This window comes from Natator depressus, chromosome 10 (assembly GCF_965152275.1).
Source record: "Natator depressus isolate rNatDep1 chromosome 10, rNatDep2.hap1, whole genome shotgun sequence".
Lineage (NCBI taxonomy): Eukaryota > Metazoa > Chordata > Testudines > Cheloniidae > Natator > Natator depressus.
The window spans coordinates 49,204,601-49,224,143 of record NC_134243.1 but is presented as its reverse complement, the minus strand read 5'-3'; the positions used below and the strand labels follow the sequence as shown (position 1 = coordinate 49,224,143).

Genomic DNA, 19,543 nt, shown 5'->3' with positions numbered 1-19,543 from the left:
TCTTTTTAAATACTTCACTCCCTTTTTTTCCTCCAGCAGCTGCAAATGTTTCAAGCCTCCCTCCTCCATCCCAAAGGCTATCTCAGATAAGGTGGCGAAAAAAAACACACGTGCGATGAAATATTCTCTGAGCTCATGCAGTCGTCCGGCACTGACAGCTTAGCAGAATGTGCAGAGCGACACAATATCAGAGTAGAGGAAAGTGGCCGATGGACATGACGAGAGGTGGCAGCAGGAAGATCAGAGGAGGCATGAGGCAACGCTGAGGCTGCTGTGGGATCAAATGGACATGCTCCGGCATCTGGTGGAGGTTCATGAACGGCAGCAGGATCACAGACTGCTGCTGCAGCCCCTGTTCACCTGCCCTCCCTCCTCCCCAAGTTCCATAGCCTCCTCACCCAGACGCCCAAGAACGCGGCGGGGGAGGCACCCAACCACTCCACCCCATTGGACAGCCCATGCAACACAAGGCTGTCATTCAAGAAGTTTTAAAGTGGCCTTTTCCTTCCCTCCTACCCTCCTCCCACACCCCACCTGGGCTACCTTGTGAGTTATCTCCCTATTTTTATAATCAATTAATAAAGAACACATGATTTTTAAACGATAGTGACTATTTCTTTTGCAAGCAAGCTGTGATCGAAGGAGGGAGGGCGGGTGGCTTACAGGGAATTTAGAGGCAACCAATGGGGCGGGTTTTCATCAAGGAGAAACAAACAGAAGCATCACGCAGTATCCTGGCCAGTCAAGAAACTGATTTTCAAAGCTTCTCTGATGCGCAGCGCTTCCTGCTGTGCTCTTCTAACTACCCTGGTGTCTGGCAGCACATATTCAGCAGCCAGGCGATTTGCCTCAACCTCCCACCCCGCCATAAACATCTCCCCCTTACTCTCAGAGATTGTGGAGCACACAGCAAGCAGCAATAACAATAGGAATATTGGTTTCACTGAGGTCTGAGCGAGTCAGTAAACTGCACCAGCGACCCTTTAAACATCCAAATGCACACTCTACCACCATTCTGCACTTGCTCAGCCTATAGCTGAACAGCTCCTTACTACTGTCCAGGGTGCCAGTGTATGGCTTCATGAGCCAGGGCATTAAGGGGTAGGCTGGGTCCCCAGGATAACTATAGGCATTTCAACATCCCCAACAGTTATTTTCTGGTCTGGGAAGTAAATCCCTTCCTGCAGCTGTTTAAACAGACCAGAGTTCCTGAAGATGTGAGTGTCATGAACCTTTCCTGGCCATCCCACATTGATGAAACGTCTCTTGTGATCCACCAGTGCTTGCAGCACCATTGAAAAGTACCCCTTGCAGTTTATGTACTGGCTGCCCTGGTGGTCCGGTCCCAAGATAGGGATATGCGTTCTGTCTATAGCCCCACCACAGTTAGGGAATCCCATTGCAGCAAAGCCATCTAGTATGACCTGCACATTTCCCAGAGTCACTACCTTTGATAGCAGCAGCTCAATGATTGCATTGGCTACTTGGATCACAGCAACCCCACAGTAGATTTGCCCACTCCTAATTGATTACCAACTGACCAGTAGCTGTCTGGCACTGCAAGCTTCCACAGGGCTATTGCCACTTGCTTGTGAACTGTGAGGGCTGCTCTCATCTTGGTATTCTTGCACTTCAGGGCAGGGGAAAGCAAGTCACAAAGTTCCATGAAAGTGCCCTTATGCATGCGAAAGTTTTAGAGCCACTGGGAATCATCCCAAACCTGCAACACTATGCAGTCCCACCACTCTGTGCTTGTTTCCCGGGCCCGGAATCGGCGTTCCACAGCATGAGCCTGCCCCAGTAACACCATGATCTCCAAATTGCCGGAGACCATGGTTTTAGAGAAATCTGTGTTCATGTCCTCATCACCATGGTGCCATCGCCTCCTCGCCTGGTTTTTCAGGTGCTGGTTCTGCATAAACTACACAATAACGCGAGAGGTGTTTACAATGGTCATAACTGCTGCAGTGAGCTGAACAGGCTCCACGCTTGCCATGCTATTGCACCTGCTCGGGCAATCCAGGAAAAAGGGCGCGAAATGATTTTCTGCTGTTGCTTTCACAGAGGGAGGGAGGGTTGACTGATGACATTTACTCATAACCACCCATGACAAATTTTTGGCCCCATCAGGCATTGGGAGCTCAGACCAGAATTCCAATGGGCAGCAGGGACTGCGGGATAGCTACCCACAGTGCACCACTCGGAATGTCGACCCTTGACATGGTACTGTGGACGCACACCGCCCAATTAATGTGCTTAGTGTGGACACATGCACTCTACTTTATACAATCTGTTCCCAAAAATCGACTTCTGTAAAATCAGAGTACTTTCGTAGTGTAGACATGGCCTACGGTATGCAAGCATTATGGTACAAAATTCTTTCTTCAAATTAGTAACTAACCTTTTTACTATCAGTTCAGTTTGGTTAAATTCCAGTTTACAACAACTATTTTTAAAATGTATCTGTAAATTACAGTTTATTGCATTTTTGACCTTTGATTTGGGACTACAGCTAACTTGGAACAATTCTTTCAATTAAAAAAAGTTTGTAAGTTTTAATTGCTCTATACAACTGCTTATTTTTAAAAGCATTTAAAGAAATGAGAGTAAATATAGCAAAACGCTGATAAAAAGTTTCTTAACTGTCTCATTTACATCCACATGGTTGCGTCAATTAAGATTTATTTATTGATAAAATAGTAAGCCTCGTCTATTCACTCCAGATTATTTTGATAATTTAACTATGGTCACCAAGACTATATGAGTTTATTATACCTTTTACAAGTTGGTGATGTGACCAGTCATCTGGAATGAGCCTTCTCCCTCCAAAAATTAGTCTTTTCTATTCCAACTTTTCATAACTGCCTCTAGGGCTGAAGATCAAAAAAGCTGAAAAAACACAAACTAGAGCCCTTGTCTCTAGAATGCACTCTAATGCTTCCATAATCCTTGACATTTATAAACCATTTCACAGCTGAGATGTCCCTGAAATAGCACTTTGCAATACAGTCAACATTCCTTATTTATCTCCCATAAACTTGTAATCCAACAGGCTCTGTGATGCTTGATGTTCTGGCATTTTCATCTGTTGCACAAGCTTTGCTTAGCACACAATGCAACAATTCAGTAAGAGTTACCTAAGAGTTTAGAACACCACGTCATTACAGAGCTGTTCCTCATATGCACACTAAAGTGCCTAGCTACAAAATTACTAGTTAACGAAGTTAGATCGTCCACAGAAGAAGCAGCCAATGCCAGCAATGATGGCATTCAGTAGGTCAATGACTTCTCCTTGAAAGATGCAAAGTGTTCACACAGACACCTGAGGTAACCTGCAGAACATTTCAGGTGAACAGTAAGTGGAAAAAAGTTACACCAGGAGTTCTGCTGTTGTGACCTTAAAAATGCAAGGTGCCTTTTTTATAGGAGGTACTTGGATGCTGCTGCTAGATTCAATATTAAATGTTGACTCATTATATGCATTACATTAGAAATACATGATTATATTTTTATTAATGACAAGGAATACATACAGTTCTCTTATGAAAAAGATAGGTATTTCCATACTTACTGGTGCTACTATTTTGCCTGTCTGTCCAACCTGCATGTCGTTGGGAACAAAGCCAGCATCAACTGCTGCACGGGAAGCACCAACTGGTTGAAAAAATATTTTCAGTGTTTTCTCTTAAAATATTAGTAAGCCAAATTTAGTCTGTGTATTAGCAAAGAGTCCCATGCAATGGCATGTATTTGAAAAATTTCCCTCCTATGATTATATTCTTATAGTATTCCCTCTGTGCCACTGATTGAAATTTCCAGTTAAGTGCTAATTCATTCATAAGAAACAGGAAATCCCTACTCCTCCCACCAAAGAGTTGTATATTTAAATCTGGCAGATTTCCACCCTTCACTTTATCAAAAAAAATATTTGCACACAAGTGCTTTCCCTTACTCTTCACCTACCTTGTATGATATGTTCGTATCATATCATGCTCCCACAGAGATAAGAGGTCAGTTATCATAAATGTTTTGCTTAAATTTGATTTTTTTCTTTTATTTGTAAACTAAAGTATCTAAACCAGGCGTGGCCAAACCATGGCTCATAAGCCGCATGCAGCTTTTACAGTTAAAGTGCGGCTCTCAGAGCCCTCCCTGGCCTCCTCTCATTCTCCGCCTACCAGATGGCGGGAGGGAGCTTCTGCCTTGTGGTGGGTATAGGGGCTTCTGCCCTGTGGGGAGGGAGTTCTCAGGGCTTTAACCCCTCGTGGGGGATGCTGGGACTTGAGGAATGCCTGCTGGGACTTGGGGCTTCAGCAGGACTGGAGCCGAAGCACTGGCAGGCGTGCCCCGCAGGGGCGAAGCCCCGAGCCCCAGCAGGCATGCCCCGCAGGGCTGAAGCCTCAAGCCCTGGAAGGCATGCCCTGCAGCTCTTGAACTTCTGAAGATTATCGTATGTGGCTTGGAGAGTCAGTAAGTTTGGTCAACCCAAGTCTAAACATTGCCTGAAAGTCAATTAACAGGTCAATTTAGAACAAAACCATGTTTGAAAATATCTGCTTATTATTGTTACATTTAAAATCTAAAAATTACTATCACTGAATAAAGAAAAAATACTGTTTTACTTCGTATATTTTGCCACCACATTATGCAGTCAGTTTTTCCTGTTTGTATCATAGATTAATGGAGGGGAAAGACTTTAAAAAAATAAAATAAAATAGAAAAGCTGACCGTAAAAACCACAAAAACTGTCAGGGGAGCTCTGGTGCAGATGCAATACCTAAAACTATTTTTAACTCACTTTTTTAATGGACGAGATTAAGTTAAAGGGTACCCCTTTTAGTGACAGGCCACCTCATCTACCCAAACAAAATACTAAAATGTTACAATGTCCAATATTAATCTTTGATTTTTTTTAAAACCATGAACAGTCACAAATTTACATTTAGCAAAGACATTCATAATTATACTTTAATGTATTCCATTTTAATTGACTGTCTGCATTTGAATACCTATGCTGTAAAAAGCAAAGGAATTTTGAATCCAAAACTTTAAGTGATATTCCCATTTAAAAATACATATGAAAAATTTCTCCTTGTTGAGTTTTTCTGCTTACAAGGTACTATTCGGATATTCCACCAAAACTCATACAGCCTGAAGAAAAGAGTGTTTCCTTTTTACAGTGTTAAGATGCCATCAATGGCAAAGACGACCATCATGGCTAGACAAAAAACAATTTTACATCAGTAGTTGGATGGGATATTTAAAGACAATCAAAAAACACTAATGCTATCAAGCCTTGTTCTTTTGTGTCTGTTTCAAACACCCACAATCAGAACAAGAAAAAAAATTTTTACCTGCAGCATGCAACTGATCTGCAAGGTCATATAACAGTTTGAAGTTGTCACCACTCTTCAAACCTCGCCCTTAAAGGTAAAAAAAAGAAGGAGACATTCAATATTCTGTTCAAATACCCTGTAATAGAGAACATATGCATACATGACACACACTACTGATACTCGTATTCACAGAGGCACTCAAGTACTTTTTGCAAAGGGTACTTTTGACATTTTACTCAGTTTTTAGCACCCCTATGCATCTTGAAAATAAAAATTTAAATTCATACAGATTTTGCTCTGTTCCATTTGATTAATATGTAGTTATTTCTTATCCATGCATCAACATTGCCCTGGCTTGTTTGCCTCCTTATTTGTCAACAGCATCATCAATTCTCTCTAAAGTCTGGGAACAGGATTTGTCATCAATTTGTGCTCCCTCTGCTGGCTTTAGTTATATAGCTCTCCTATTGCAGAGCAAAAAAATAAATAAAAATACATCATGTAGCTTTTTATTTTCTTGTTCGGGGTAGTGCAATGAATTTTTAAACTAACAGATAATTCTTGAGCTATTGTACACTGGTTGTACTAATTTTAATGTAGGTCACATTTTGATCTAAAAATATTTGCATGCATCTCTTTAAATTTGCAAAATTGCTAAATGTGATGACAACCTTAAAATATTTGTCAGCATTTGTTACAAGCTTTCATAGTTTGCTGTTTACATGATATAGAGCATCTGTCCTCTTCCCAAAGAGAGCCACATGCCGTAAATAAAATAATATCTAGACACAGTGAAACAGGTCAAAGATGGAGTTCTGCTACAGCTATTAGTTTAACTGAAACTCAGCACTAGTTAAATATTATCTACTTACCACCTGATACGACCACCTTTGCACTCGTGAGCTCTGGCCGATCACTTTTTGTTAGCTTCTGCTCAATCCATTCAGACTGACCAACTGGTGATGGAGCCGTTACTGCTTATGTCACAATATTTTAAAAAGTATATGTTTCTTAATTTTTTAAAACTGCAGTATTTTTTCTGCTTTAAGCTAAAGTACTACATAAGAAACCAAGTGAACAGGAATCCATTCCAGCACTGATTCTATTCATATGCCTCCATAATAATTCTTTTCATAATTGCTCTAGTGTCTTTGAACTACAAGTCCATTTATTAGCCACTAAGATAGCTTACCTCCATATTCATACTTATATCATCATTTAAAATTTATTTGTAGTACTACATGCAAAGTTTACTGAAAACTATTTTCACTTTGCATATTAAACTGGACTAAAATGAAGGTTTGTAATACACACACATAGTGTATCTCCCCAGCAGAAGCAGCTCAACTATTATTAAAAGAGAGAGTCAAGCTGGCTAAGCGATGTCATGACTGTGTAACATGGTAATATTCATTGATCAGAGTTGAGTTGACAAGGTCAATGCTGGAGAAGGATTCAGAAGCAGTAGCTCAACATCCCTGATCATCATCATTAGGAGAAAAAACAATACTTATCATGGCGCTACTGACTCCCTCTGGCAGATGTATGGAACAGTACTGAATGGCCCCAGACCAAGAAAGGACACTTGTGACTAGGGCCTTGTCTGTATTCAAAGTTGTACTGGTTTCATTGAAAGTGTTATTTTGAACTAGTTTATTTAAAACTGGTGCAAAACACATCTGGGATATTCGATCTGATTTAAATCTGTTTATCAATTTATTTTTACATGATAAGAAATCAACTTAAGCTAAACTGATATAGAACTGGATTAAATCAAATTGTGGCTGTTCACACTGTTTTGCACCAATTTAACCAGGTTCGTTTTTAAAGCAATTTAAACTTAAACTGGTTCAACTTTAAATATAGACAACTTGTAAGATTGCTGCAGCACAAGGCCAAAAAGCAGGCATAGTGAGTGAAATAGTTACTTGGTATTAAGACAGGTGTGATCAGAAGAGGAGAAAAGGCAGGTGGACAGACAATATGTTCTTTCCTTTTCTGGCAAAACTAAAAAGTATGAGCTCTTAAGCACAATACAAAGATTATGATAATTAGTTTACTTCGATAAGAAACGTGATAAACTCAAGTTATGCTTTGCACAAAACTAAAACCAAAAGATGAAAATATATCAAAGTAAGCACCCACCTTTTTCTACACTAGCACTACCACCACTCACTGGTGCAGCTTCAAAAGAGGTTCCCCGTACAGAAAACACTTTTACTTTTTCATCACACTTCACAGTACACAGAGCATTTCCTAGGAAAGATAGCATTTTGCAAAAAAACAGAGCACAGAGTATCAGTGAATCACAAGAAATACTAGCGCTTCTAGCAGAAAATGCAGTGTAAAAAAAAAAACACACACAAAGATTCTCCCCCTAAAATTGCAGTTTTAGGTCACCAAAATTAGAAAATCAGGAGGCTTAAAACTGCATTTTACAAATATTTAACTTTTCCTTCCTATCACACAAGAGTTAAGAAACATGCCAGTATGCAGAGGGTGCCTTTCCCCTTTCTGATCAGAGCACCATGACTGCATTCAAATGAGCTCTCCACTTTTAGGTATTTTTTAACATTTCAAAGATCAGGATTGTAACTTCATAACAGAATATGAAAAGCCTCCATTTCATGAACAGGCCTTTTAAACTGTCACATGACTTAATCAAGAGAGAAAAAAAATCAATCCCACTACACTAAACATTTGGTTTTGGATATCTTAAGTGACTTAATCTTTCTCAGTTGGAGGTGTTGGGAACAGTGAAGAGGAAAGAAAAGCTAGAATATCAGCTACCCATTTAAAAAAAAAAATCTTAAACCTGTGAATTACAAGGAAGCAACTTTAAAATGCACTGCAATTCATCTATGTCATGTCTCAAATGCAATATCACAATTATCACAAGATACCATGTAGGCTAAGGAAAGAAAATCCTTTCACAATAAAATTTAACAAACAGGCTAATGAGCTCATGTCTCAATTTAAAAAAATTAAAACAGGATCAGACAGGCATTAGAGAACTATGATTGAAGCAAAGATTGCAAATAATTACTAAAGAAAGTCAATTAAATATTACAAATAATCAGATCAATGTCTACATAACTAAGAAAAATAACCTTACGGATATCTGAAATCAGAACTAATGCTAGCCATATTAAATAAAGTCAGACCGTTATCTGAATGTCTTATATTTTGCAAAATCTGTTCAGAAATACATTAACAGAGAAATACAATATGTATGAAAAACATCACCAGAGACTGGTAATTAAAATGCTAGTTCTGCTTTCTGAGCTGCAATCCTATAGTACCAAGTGACATTCCATGTGTTTTCACAAAAATCACTTCTGTTTTCTAGTTTCATTCTGGTTACCATAGTGATTTAGGACACTATCCTGAAATTCCTTACACATCCCAAGTTGTACTAATGGGAGTTTTGATAACACAGATAAGCAGGATCAGGTCGTTATTGTACAGCATACACACAGTCTTGTACTGCTCACCTGCATAAATAGTTCTCACAAAAGTGTCAGGTGATTTAATTTCAATGATGTCAGAAACAGGGGCAACATCAAGTTTAGCTGCCACTCTGGGAAGAAGATTCTAAAAAGTTAAATGAGAAGTTAGCAAAATGTTCTAAATGCTGACAGGTTGTACCCTAAATATGTAAGGGAAGTTAAAATAAATCTGGTTGGCCTATGAACTATAATTAAGATACATTCAGTGCCCTAATTTTAACTTTTATATAATGCTGTCTGTGTGAGGAGACACACACAACCATAGTCCTCTAGTATGGCTACTCATGTAGCCTTTGCAGTCAAATGAAAGGCCATTATTGTAACAACATTAGAAATTTTATGAGACTTACAGTAAGTAAACCCTTAATTCAATATGTTGAATTATGATGCTTATTTGCTTTAATAGTTTAAAACTGAATATAGATGCCATTTGCTCACAAAATTGACAGTTATGGATTGCTGGACTTTGACGAGTACTTTTTTTTTTTTAAATGTATTTCGAAGTTAGTTCCCAAATAGCAAGACTGAGGAACAAATCTGTATTTGAGCAGACAAAAAAAAAAAAACCACCAACTGACAAGATCTTAAAATTACAAAATTTAACAAAGACTCTTTTTTAGTATATAGCTGACTACAAAATGTGTACTTAGCATCCTCCCTGATGTTTTTAAATATAGAAGCAGCACAAATCTTATATGTAATAAGGAGTACAAGAGTTAAGTTCTTCCTCCTGACTTGGTACAACATGCACAAAATACAGACACGTTTCTGGTACCTTTAGTCATGTTAAGTAGTACCTTATTACAGGAATAGGTACACTGAAATTTACTACTCAATGTGAACAAAGAGGTCAGAGTTAGACCTTAGGAGAATAGGCTCTTCATACAAAGATCTTAGAACAAGAAAGCTTAAGCTACCATTTTTAGCCAGCTAAATATCAAGTCAGAGCTGCCAAGAAAATTTGCATTGGGACAAAAAGCATCTAAAGATCTCTATGAATGAAACTAAATCACGTATAAAGACCGATACTGATTGTAAGTGAAAGCTCATCTAAGGGCAGCCAGATCAAATTACTCATGGAATGAGTATGTGAAAGACAAAAAGTATATATATTGTGACAAAGTTCCTCCTCTGCCTCGGTGGGTCCTGCGCTTATTGGCGGATTTGCTCACCTCAGAGGTTTACAGCAGCCCTCCGTTTGGTCATTTTCGTGGCTCAAATCTGCCATTCATTCAGTTAGCCTCATCATTGGCCAGCATGGGGAAAGGAAGAAGAACAATCCCAGCAGTCTCTGCTGATCCACCTAGTGGATCGGGGAACAGGCCAGAGACCTTCCCCTCTGGTGAAACCCACAGTCCAGTTCAACTCCTCCGGTATCAAGTAGGCAGTTGGGGGAAAATGGAGAGATGGGGGGAACCCAGGCCAGCCCTCTACTCTGGGTTCCAGCCCAGGGCCCTGTGGGTTGCAGCTGTCTACAGTGGCTCCTGTAACAGCTGCGTGACAGCTACAACTCCCTGGGCTACTTCCCCATGGCCTCCTCCCAACACCTTTTTTATTCTCACCACAGGACCTTCCTCCTGGTGTCTGATAATGCTTGTACTTCTCAGTCTTCCAGCAGTACACCTTCTCACTCTCAGCCTCTTGCGCTTCTTACTCCTCGCACACACACCACAAACTGAAGTGAGCTCCTTTTTAAACCCAGGTGCCCTGATTAGCCTGCCTGTCTTAATTGATGCTGGCAGCTTCTTGATTGACTGCAGGTGTTCTAATCAGCCTGTCTGCCTTGTTTCCAGAAAGTTCCTGATTGTTCTAGAACCTTCCCTGTTACCTTACCCAAGGAAAAGGGACCTGCTTAACCTGGGGCTAATATATCTGCCTTCACTCTCCTGTAGCCATCTGGCCTGACCCTGTCACAATATATTTAAAAAAAACGGAGTTAGTGGTTTTCATGCACAATTTAAAAAAATTTTACACTCTAGTCTGCATTACTCCATAGACATGTGTAAAAAAAACCAAAACAGTTTAGTGCTAAAAGCCATGCATGCTTTCCTTCATCAATGCAAACCACACAACTGAATAGAAAGAAGCTAATTTTTACTTTAAAGTAAGAGCTACCACAGCTAGCTTTTTATACTATTCTCTCTTTTCAGAAGGCATAATGGTTTCAGATCTCTAGTTCCTATTTGTTTTATTAAACATCCACATAGAAAGCAAAATTTATACTACGACTAATAAATTAAAATTGAACACTTGCTTTAAATTGCTTTTTTACACTGTTGTAACATTTCAGAAAAGTCCAGCATGGTTACAGAATATATGAAAAGTCTTTCACCGATTTCCGACTCAAACTTACGTGTAATGGGCTCTTAGCCTCTTACATGCTACAGATTTGTGTTTCTCTTATCTGCTCACCTTCCCAAAGGCAGATGCTCCAGCACAGATGTGTGTGTAATTAAACTGTTTTTGAGTTGCCAAAATCAATGGAGTCAGCTCCTCTGAGGAAAAATATATGTCACAATTTACAACAGTCTCATTTATGTTTTCATTGCTAAGAATGACACCAGACTATTTTTGGCCAACAGCTGTATACAAATAATGCTCACCTGGTAGAAATCCTTTGTATACATCATGCTGAGCCACTAGAACTCTTGCAATGCCCTGTACTTTGCTGAGCTCTTCTGCTACCTATGATTACAAAAATATTAGTAGTAGTAGTACACCAACACCTAGAGGCCCAAATGAGCTTGGGACCCCAGGGTGCTAGGCACTGTGCAAACAAATAGTAAGAGAGTACCTTCCCCAAAGAACTCACAATTTAAATAGAAAAGACAAAGACAGGAGTTAAACAGAAGCCTAGATTTGCCCGAGGTCACACAGCTGGTCAGTGACAGAATTCACTGGAACAGAACACAGGTCTCTGACTCCCAGTCCAGTGCCTATACATTAGGTTATGCTGCCTCTCCAAAAAAAAAAAAAAAAACACCACACATATTTTTTAAATAAGACAAAAACTGCAAAAGAAACCATCATAAGACATGTTGGCCTCATGTAGTAGTGTGCAATAACCTTATGTTATTACATTGGAACTACATTTCTCAACAGGGGTGGGACAGCGAGCCTTCAAATATTTCAGTAATTATAGTAAAATTGAAATGCCAACAATGCCATACACTCAAATTTGGCCCAGTCACTCCTTGTTGTGATGAAGCAGTGGGCAGGGCAAATTTGAATGAAAGGCACTGCTATCTGGTCATGGAGGGGCCTCCAAGTTCAAAAACAATTCTAAGGTAGGATCAGAGTTAAAAAAGGCGGAGGAGAACCCCTGCAAGATTTATAATAAAACTGATCAACAATTACTCTTAAAAACAGTCAGCTTATTGCTTCAACTGATTTAATCTAATTATTCAAGAGCTTAATCTTACTTCCTCTGAAACCAATGAGTTTTGCCATTTATTTCAATGATACAGGCTCTATGTTACAAGTGCTAAGAAAAACAAGCGGTTATGTAGTCCTCTTGTTAATTACAGCAGAAATCGTTTGTACTGAAGTCTGACATCATTAGCTGTTGAATTGCTGTAGGCTTCAGATCTGCAGTTATGTTTTTGCTATATTATAGACACAAAAGCAAATTTTAAGCTACAAGAGGGTTGTTGCAAATCAACTGAGGTAGACTGATAGAACTGTGTTAAGACACTTGCATTGCCCCAAACAACACTACTTCCTTGCTTTCCTGAAGACCAGTTTTACCCCCCAAAACTAGGGTTGTAAGAGAGAAAACCAAAGTGGCCACTACATAACAGTTATTTATGTATTATAACTTTTTTGTCCCATCTGTACACATTCTTACAATTTTAAAAAGAAAGTTCACCTTATATGCAGTATCATTTTCTAAAATAACTTGGGTCACCACCACACACAACACACAGAGTATTGAAAGAGAACAAGTTTCACCCATCACATTTTAGTTATGAGTGCAAAAAGTCTCCAAAATAAAAGGGGTGCAAATGGAGGCGTTACAAAACGTGAACCAAACAGATTATTCTCAAACTCAGTAAATGTTTGCTCTTGGTCTCAGACCTAGGATGTCAGGTTTTAAATTTAAAACCAGTCTTTACAGTCTAGTTATAATCCCTTCTCCTGAGATTTGCAATTGGAGAGGATGCCACAACTTTAATGTCACTTGCCATGTGTATGGTTCTCTGCCTAAGATAAAACGTATCACTACAAGAGAAACATTTCAGCACTAACTCAGTTTAATTTTACAAATTATCAAACATGATCATCATCACTTCCAGAGTCCTTATGAAGTTAAAGTGTATTGACATGTAGGTGTCAGTGCTAAAAGGCTATTCTCAAAATCCTTAGTGACAATGTAACAAAACTGGTATACTATAGACTCTGGAGATGATTCAAGCAACAGTACTGGCAAGCACACAAGGCATTAGTTCTCTAATGTGTAGCATGCTTTCAAAGTCAGGAAACACTAACATCTTAATCATACATTGTAAACACATCCTTACATTAGTAACACCTTTGTTAATTAACAGTGAGATTTTTAAAAGTTCTATTTATCATTCTGTATGCTCCGTTTACTTTTTTGACGTTTTCACAGAATGGACAATAAAAGTCAGTTAAACAAGTTTTGCTTTCAGATTCTTAGTGCTGTAATACCTGGATTTCAAGCTTTACAGGAGAATATTTGTTTTAAAATAGCTATTTAAACTGGAATTTTAACATTTCTATTGGCCTTGGGATTTACAAAAACTTCATTTAAAAAAAAACACACCGAATTTAAGTTGAGAGTCCCTTTTAGCATGGTCTCTTATTTAAAAAAAGAAAAAACATACCCTATATGCATATTTTCAGTTTAGAAGAGCAACAGTTTAAATGCAGGACATTTCCTTGGGACTAGTGACCATTGGCATAGCTCCTCCTACTTGGACATCATTCTTGAAACTGACCCAAGTCTTGTCTGGTTTACTTAATGGTAGTCATTACTTTGTTTAAACACATCTAGAAAGAAAAATAATCAGGTTTCTTACCTTGTCACAGTTGGTACCAGCTACTAAACAAGATACTTCACCTCCCAGCCGCTTTGCGGCAGTGATAGCATTTAGCGTAATGGGTGTAAGAGACTCATTTGTGTGTTCAGTGATTACCAATGTACTCTGAAATCGCTGGAGCAATGAGGGCTTAAAAAAGGAGAGAGAAAAAACACAGGGTTAACATTAAATGTGGAAGGAACAAACAATATTTTATAGTATTTTACAAAGACCACCCAATGGCTTATAGAGAGCATTTCACTTGTACAAAACTACATTAACCAGTAACGCTGAACAGACCAACTGAACTAACAGATATTTTTTAATAAAGTAGTTTGAAGGTACCAAGCACTAAGCAAGTGACAATCTTCTGAACTTCAGGCTACATACTGCATAGCCATTTTGAGAGGACAGGAAGATACTGGTCAGGACTAGTGATAATTTCATAAACTAGATTTTTTAGGTCAATTGATCAGCCTGGTTAAATGCCTTAAATGGTTTGTTCAGCACATGGAATTAATTTAAGAATTTGGATGGTTGTAGGATGAAATCCACAAGGGAAAAAAGCAGGACACAATGGGAGGGAATCAGAGGACACACTGCTATAAGGCAAGTAGATAATTATTTGCTTGAAACAATAAATATTTTTTTCAAACAAAGCTTTGACTAAAATCCTAGCGAAAGAACCTGTGCTTATTTTATTTTTTAAAAATACTGTATTCTTACTTTGCCTTTATTAATTGTTGGGAATTGTGAAAACAAACTAATTAGAATCTTAGGCAGGTTCACAGTCTAAAGACACCATAATAAAAAAGTCTATTGGACTGTATCAGACTTGAATCTAAGTAATATATTTTATTTTAAAATGTTCAACCCTTTTCTGATTATTCAAACAATATCCCATCACAGTCCAATATGGCTACTTGAAATAATCACTTGACCAACCTACCTACTATACCCTCCAGTCATTCATTAGAACTAGTTCTGGAGTACTTCACAAATCAAAACAAAATTGCAAAAACAGAAAGAGGATCAAACTGAAATGAAACAAAGGATTCTAAACGTTGTTACTTTGTTTCACTATGTTTCACTAATACTTCAGTTTAATTTGACTACAGCCTCTTCATACAAGAGGTTAATTTAGCCAAGCACTGGCCTCTCACAAATGATACACAAAATCACAGAACACTATTGCAGGTAGCCTTTTTGATTAACTACATGGATTGGTTGCCTAACAAAGTGCATTAAAAAAAAAAACCTGCATTATTTTCCAAAGGATTTAAATCATGATATATTTAAGACTCTCCCTGACTATCAACACATAAGACCACATAAAATAGTAACCAGGTATTTCCTGCACACCTAGTGCCACATAGCCCCACAAGGACAATGCACCCAAGAGGATCCTCCAAGATCTTCATTACTGTATGGGAGGGTACAAGGGAAGAGGTATCAGCTGCCTTCACAGTGCCACTTCTTACCCCTGCTCCGAGAACACTCCCTAGAAGCAGGGAACTTTAGATTCACTCCCTCTAGGGCACCTGGGATTGGCCACTGTCGGTAGACAGGATACTGGGATGGCATGGCCGGCTCCAGGCACCAGCAAAGGAAATAGGTGCCTGGGGCAGCCAATAGAAAGGGGCGGCATTCCGTCAGTTATTGGGACGGCACATCCAGGTCTTCGGCGGCAATTCGGCGGCAAGTCCTTCATTCATTCCCTCCTTTCCACTTCGGCAGCAGCTCAATCGGGGGTTTTTTGTTTGGGTTTTTTTTTTCCACCGCTTGGGGCGGCAAAAAAGCTGGAGCCGGCCCTGTGGGCTCAATGGACCTTTGGTCTGACCCAGTATGGCCACTCTTATGTTCTTATTTATTAGAAAAATCAAATACTGGTCTATTAGGCATGAAGAAAAAATACAAATTACATTTATGCTATCTTTCATCCAAGGATCTCAAATATTTTTATAGAAAGGTGGGAAATAGTATTGAATTTATAGATATGTTGAGTCCAAAATAGATCTAAGAAGAAGATCTTTTGTGCAATAAAAAAAGCATAATTGAAATTTGAAAAATGTCATCAGCTTTTACCCTCCAAACTTTAAGGCCAAGACAAGGAGCTGGAAGCAGCACAAAAAGAGTGAACTAACATCCAAAATATTTTTCTTCTCTGATGTCACCCCATCATAGAGAGAGAGAACTAGTAGGTTTTTTGCATCCCCATTTGGGTAAAAATACCAATACTGAGCATTTACATGTTTGTAAACTTTAAAAACCCCAATAAAAACAGAAACTCAGAAATACGTAAGGCATAACTTTATCCAAACAATGTGAAGTATCATTATTTTAACTCTCTAACGTGTAACCTGGAGATAAAGTACCCACAGAACAATGTTTTACAAAGTTATTAGAGCACTAATTTAAGACAAAAACTAACAGAGTCATTGAAATACTAATATCATATAGCCATCCTACCACCAAAGTGCCTTACCTAGAATGTCTTACCAATCATCCCTATTTACTTGTAGGGGAGTAAGTGGAGTTTTCCTTAGCACACATTAGAAATCAACTGGTTTTGGATATAGGACCTGTGGCTGCCTAATTTTAGTAAGTTTCTTCTACCATTACTTTCTTATTTAGATATTTGCAGGATTCTTCATTCAGAAAAGAGCTCCTCTGAAATGTATGACGTCTCTCGATTATTTTCCCCCCTTCCAACAAGATACCCTATCTTGCAGCGGACACCTCTGTTAATCTAATTTAAGACTATGACCGGGTTTATCAGTAGTTTCTCCATTTTAAATATATCCTAATTAGTAAAAGTAGCTTAATAAAAGTTGCATTAAGTAGAAAATTATATTCTAGAATGCCTCAAATTGGTTGTTTCCCTGATTTTTTAAAGGCACTGAGACCTAGATGACATAAAAAGAAGGCGGCAAATGTGTTTTACTACCAATGGAGAGTCCAGGATTTTAGTACAGAAAGAAAGTCACCAATATTTGCAAATTCCTTCTCACCATCCACATGACCTCACAAAACTTCACTAAAATCAATTGGTCACAACTTCATTTCAATCAGTGGAGTCGCATCCACTTGCAACAGTGGTGAATTTGGTCTTTTACGTCTGTTTAGTTTCAACTGAACTGTAGAACAAATAGATTATACCTTATCCCTATATAAACAGGCTACTGGAGCTTCCTCTGCAGTTAGCAAGTTGAAAGTCCAGGTTCCTTGGCATTGTTTTGTGCTCTTATTTACAAACCTACTTTACTGAGGGCATATTCCCACTCACTGCTATTTTTATCAACATGACATTTTATAAACTCTTAGAAGATCCAGTCACTAAAACCAAGAGTCTTTTACAGCTGCAACAAATTTATTTTCACTCATCAATGGGCTACACAAGGTTTTTAACCACTGAAAATGAGAGTCCTGGATTCCTGCTCGGAGTAAATGCAGACCAGGACAACTTTTTAGACTTTTGCTATTAGATGAATGTCTTATTTCATGGGAGCCATTATTTGAAGTGAGATAAAAATACATCTCCATAGACCGATTAAGAACTTGTCAAGGATTTCCAAAGTGTGAGAGGGGCACTCTTTTGCATAATGCAACATAAATTAGACCAAACAAACCTCTTGCTCTGCCTTTTCCTCACTTGTGCTGTCATAAATTTTGCCCAAAACCTACCAGTAATCAATTGTTCTTCAAGTCCACCAAGGGCATGGTAAGATGTAACAGCCTTAGTTTGCAGCAAGGGAGATTTGGGTTAGATAGTAGAAAAGTTTTCCAACTCTAAGGAGAGTTAAGCACTAGAACAGGCTTCCAACCCCCCCAGCACTGGAGGGTTTTGAGAACAGGCCGGACAACCCCCTGGCAGGGAGGGTCTGGGTTTACTTGGCCCTGCAGGGGATGAACTAGGTGCCCTCCTGAGCTGCCCGCCAGCCCCAGGCTGTGGCTAGGACCGCGGGCAAAGGGCGTAGAGCCCTGTGAGCGGCTGGCGTCTCCCTGGCTCTGGGTGACCTTCGGCCCAGTCCTAGTTGCGGGGCCACCGGGCCGAGCCAGGCAGCTCCCCAGGACGGACAGGGTGGGGGGAAGCCGGCGCTGAAGCGGGACCGGCCGCCTGGGCCCCGGGAAGGGCTCCAAGGGGGGAGGGGCGGCTCCCCCGCCCGGCACTGAAGGGGTGCCGCTGCTCCCTGCAGAGTGGGCCCCGACCGCCGCGCCGCACTCACCGCCCGCCTCAGGCGCCGAGCTCCGACCGCCAGGAACATGGCGACTCCCTCCGCGACCCTCTCACCCCGCCCCAGCAGCGCCCACCCGAGCCGGCTGGGCAAGGCGGCGACCTCGCGAGAGCTGCTGAGGGACAACGCGACTTGGAATCCTGCCTTCCCCCATTGGCTGCGCGCGCAGCCAATCAGAGGCGGCGGGAAGTTTCTTGGGCTCTTTGGATTCCCAGGGCGGCGCGCGTGGGGAGGGTGGGGATGGGGAAATGCAGCTCGAGGCGGACTCCAGGCCCTGCCGTGGCTGCGCCTTGATGCAGCTTTGCAGTCCATGGGTCAGTGTGTGCGGTGCATCGCTCATATTCAGGGGAGGAAAAGTTAGCAAACTAGACTTGGGCATAAATCGAGACCCCAGCTTGAGAAACGGTTAGATTCACAGCCAAAAACCTACAGCTTGGGCCTACCTACAGTCAGCACTCAAATCTGTCTGCCAGGGACGTCCTGGAGCATAGAAAGTGGGCTCTCAAACAAGATTGCCTGCTAAACACCCTTCATGCTCCTTCTACAATTAGGGTGATTAAGCAACTCAAACTCTCCATTAGTTCCTGGATACAGGCCAGCAGTTATAGCAAAACGAATATCCAACTGATCCCAGCTTTGCATATGTCCAAAAAATTAAACTTAAAATTGGGGGGGGAGGGGCATGATCCCATTAACCACATGGATGTAAACTTCATGAAATTAGTTCTTTGTATTATATAAGCCAAATATAAAGATTCCTGTTTGTGATCTTAAGTGCACACACACAAACTTTTCTTATTTTTACATTCTTTAAAAAAAAACCCACACGCAACACACATTTCCACTGCTGCGAATACAAATGTTTCAGAACTAGCCTGAAACTTACAGGCAGAGACAAAGATGATCTAACAAACATTTCTGGCATCTTAAATAGTATCATATAATATACATGTATGCCAATTCCATCCTGAAGGGTCTAAATATGGTTCCCAGGCATCACTTAGGAAAGGAACCTTTGTGCTAATGTTGGAGAAGAAAGCTATATGCTTTATGGACTGGGCTCAGAAGCCAAGAATGGGAAGACTAGAATGGATTTGTCCAGCAACTGAACAAGAACCATGACAGGATCCAGATGGCACGGAGCACAAATGGACAACCATCTACATAATACTAAGGAACAATGGGGAGCATTAGATCCTCCTCTTGACCAGATTTAATTTAAAAAAATGATATGGTAACAAAATCTGAATCAATTTTTCCGATATTTTATTCACGTTTGTTTTTGCCAAGAGTTAAATAAAGTTTTTAAAGAGGAATAACACCTTTGGTATACAGACAAGTATACAGAATTAGACTGAAATTCTTCCACGTTGTATGCAGCCAAAGCAAACAGGAGGAGGAAATCCTCTAATGTAACCTGC

The 19,543-nt window shown here is 39.9% G+C and overlaps 1 protein-coding gene across 2 annotated transcripts in view; it reads right to left on the bottom strand.

Annotated features, from left to right (window-relative positions):
• ETFA (electron transfer flavoprotein subunit alpha) overlaps window positions 1–18,258 on the bottom strand; it is a 46,678-nt gene extending 28,420 nt beyond the window's left edge. The window contains exons 1-9 of one of the 2 annotated variants that reach the window (XM_074966053.1): window positions 18,114–18,258; window positions 13,888–14,037; window positions 11,449–11,530; window positions 11,258–11,340; window positions 8,831–8,930; window positions 7,482–7,592; window positions 6,209–6,313; window positions 5,355–5,423; window positions 3,572–3,654 (exon numbers count right to left, since the gene is read on the bottom strand). In XM_074966053.1, the coding sequence (XP_074822154.1) occupies window positions 3,572–3,654; window positions 5,355–5,423; window positions 6,209–6,313; window positions 7,482–7,592; window positions 8,831–8,930; window positions 11,258–11,340; window positions 11,449–11,530; window positions 13,888–14,037; window positions 18,114–18,152 (822 nt within the window). In that variant the 5' untranslated portion in view covers window positions 18,153–18,258. The remainder of the gene's footprint in view (window positions 1–3,571; window positions 3,655–5,354; window positions 5,424–6,208; window positions 6,314–7,481; window positions 7,593–8,830; window positions 8,931–11,257; window positions 11,341–11,448; window positions 11,531–13,887; window positions 14,038–18,113) is intronic. The other variant, XM_074966054.1, reaches the window with a different exon arrangement.
• Window positions 18,259–19,543: the final 1,285 nt, after the last annotated feature.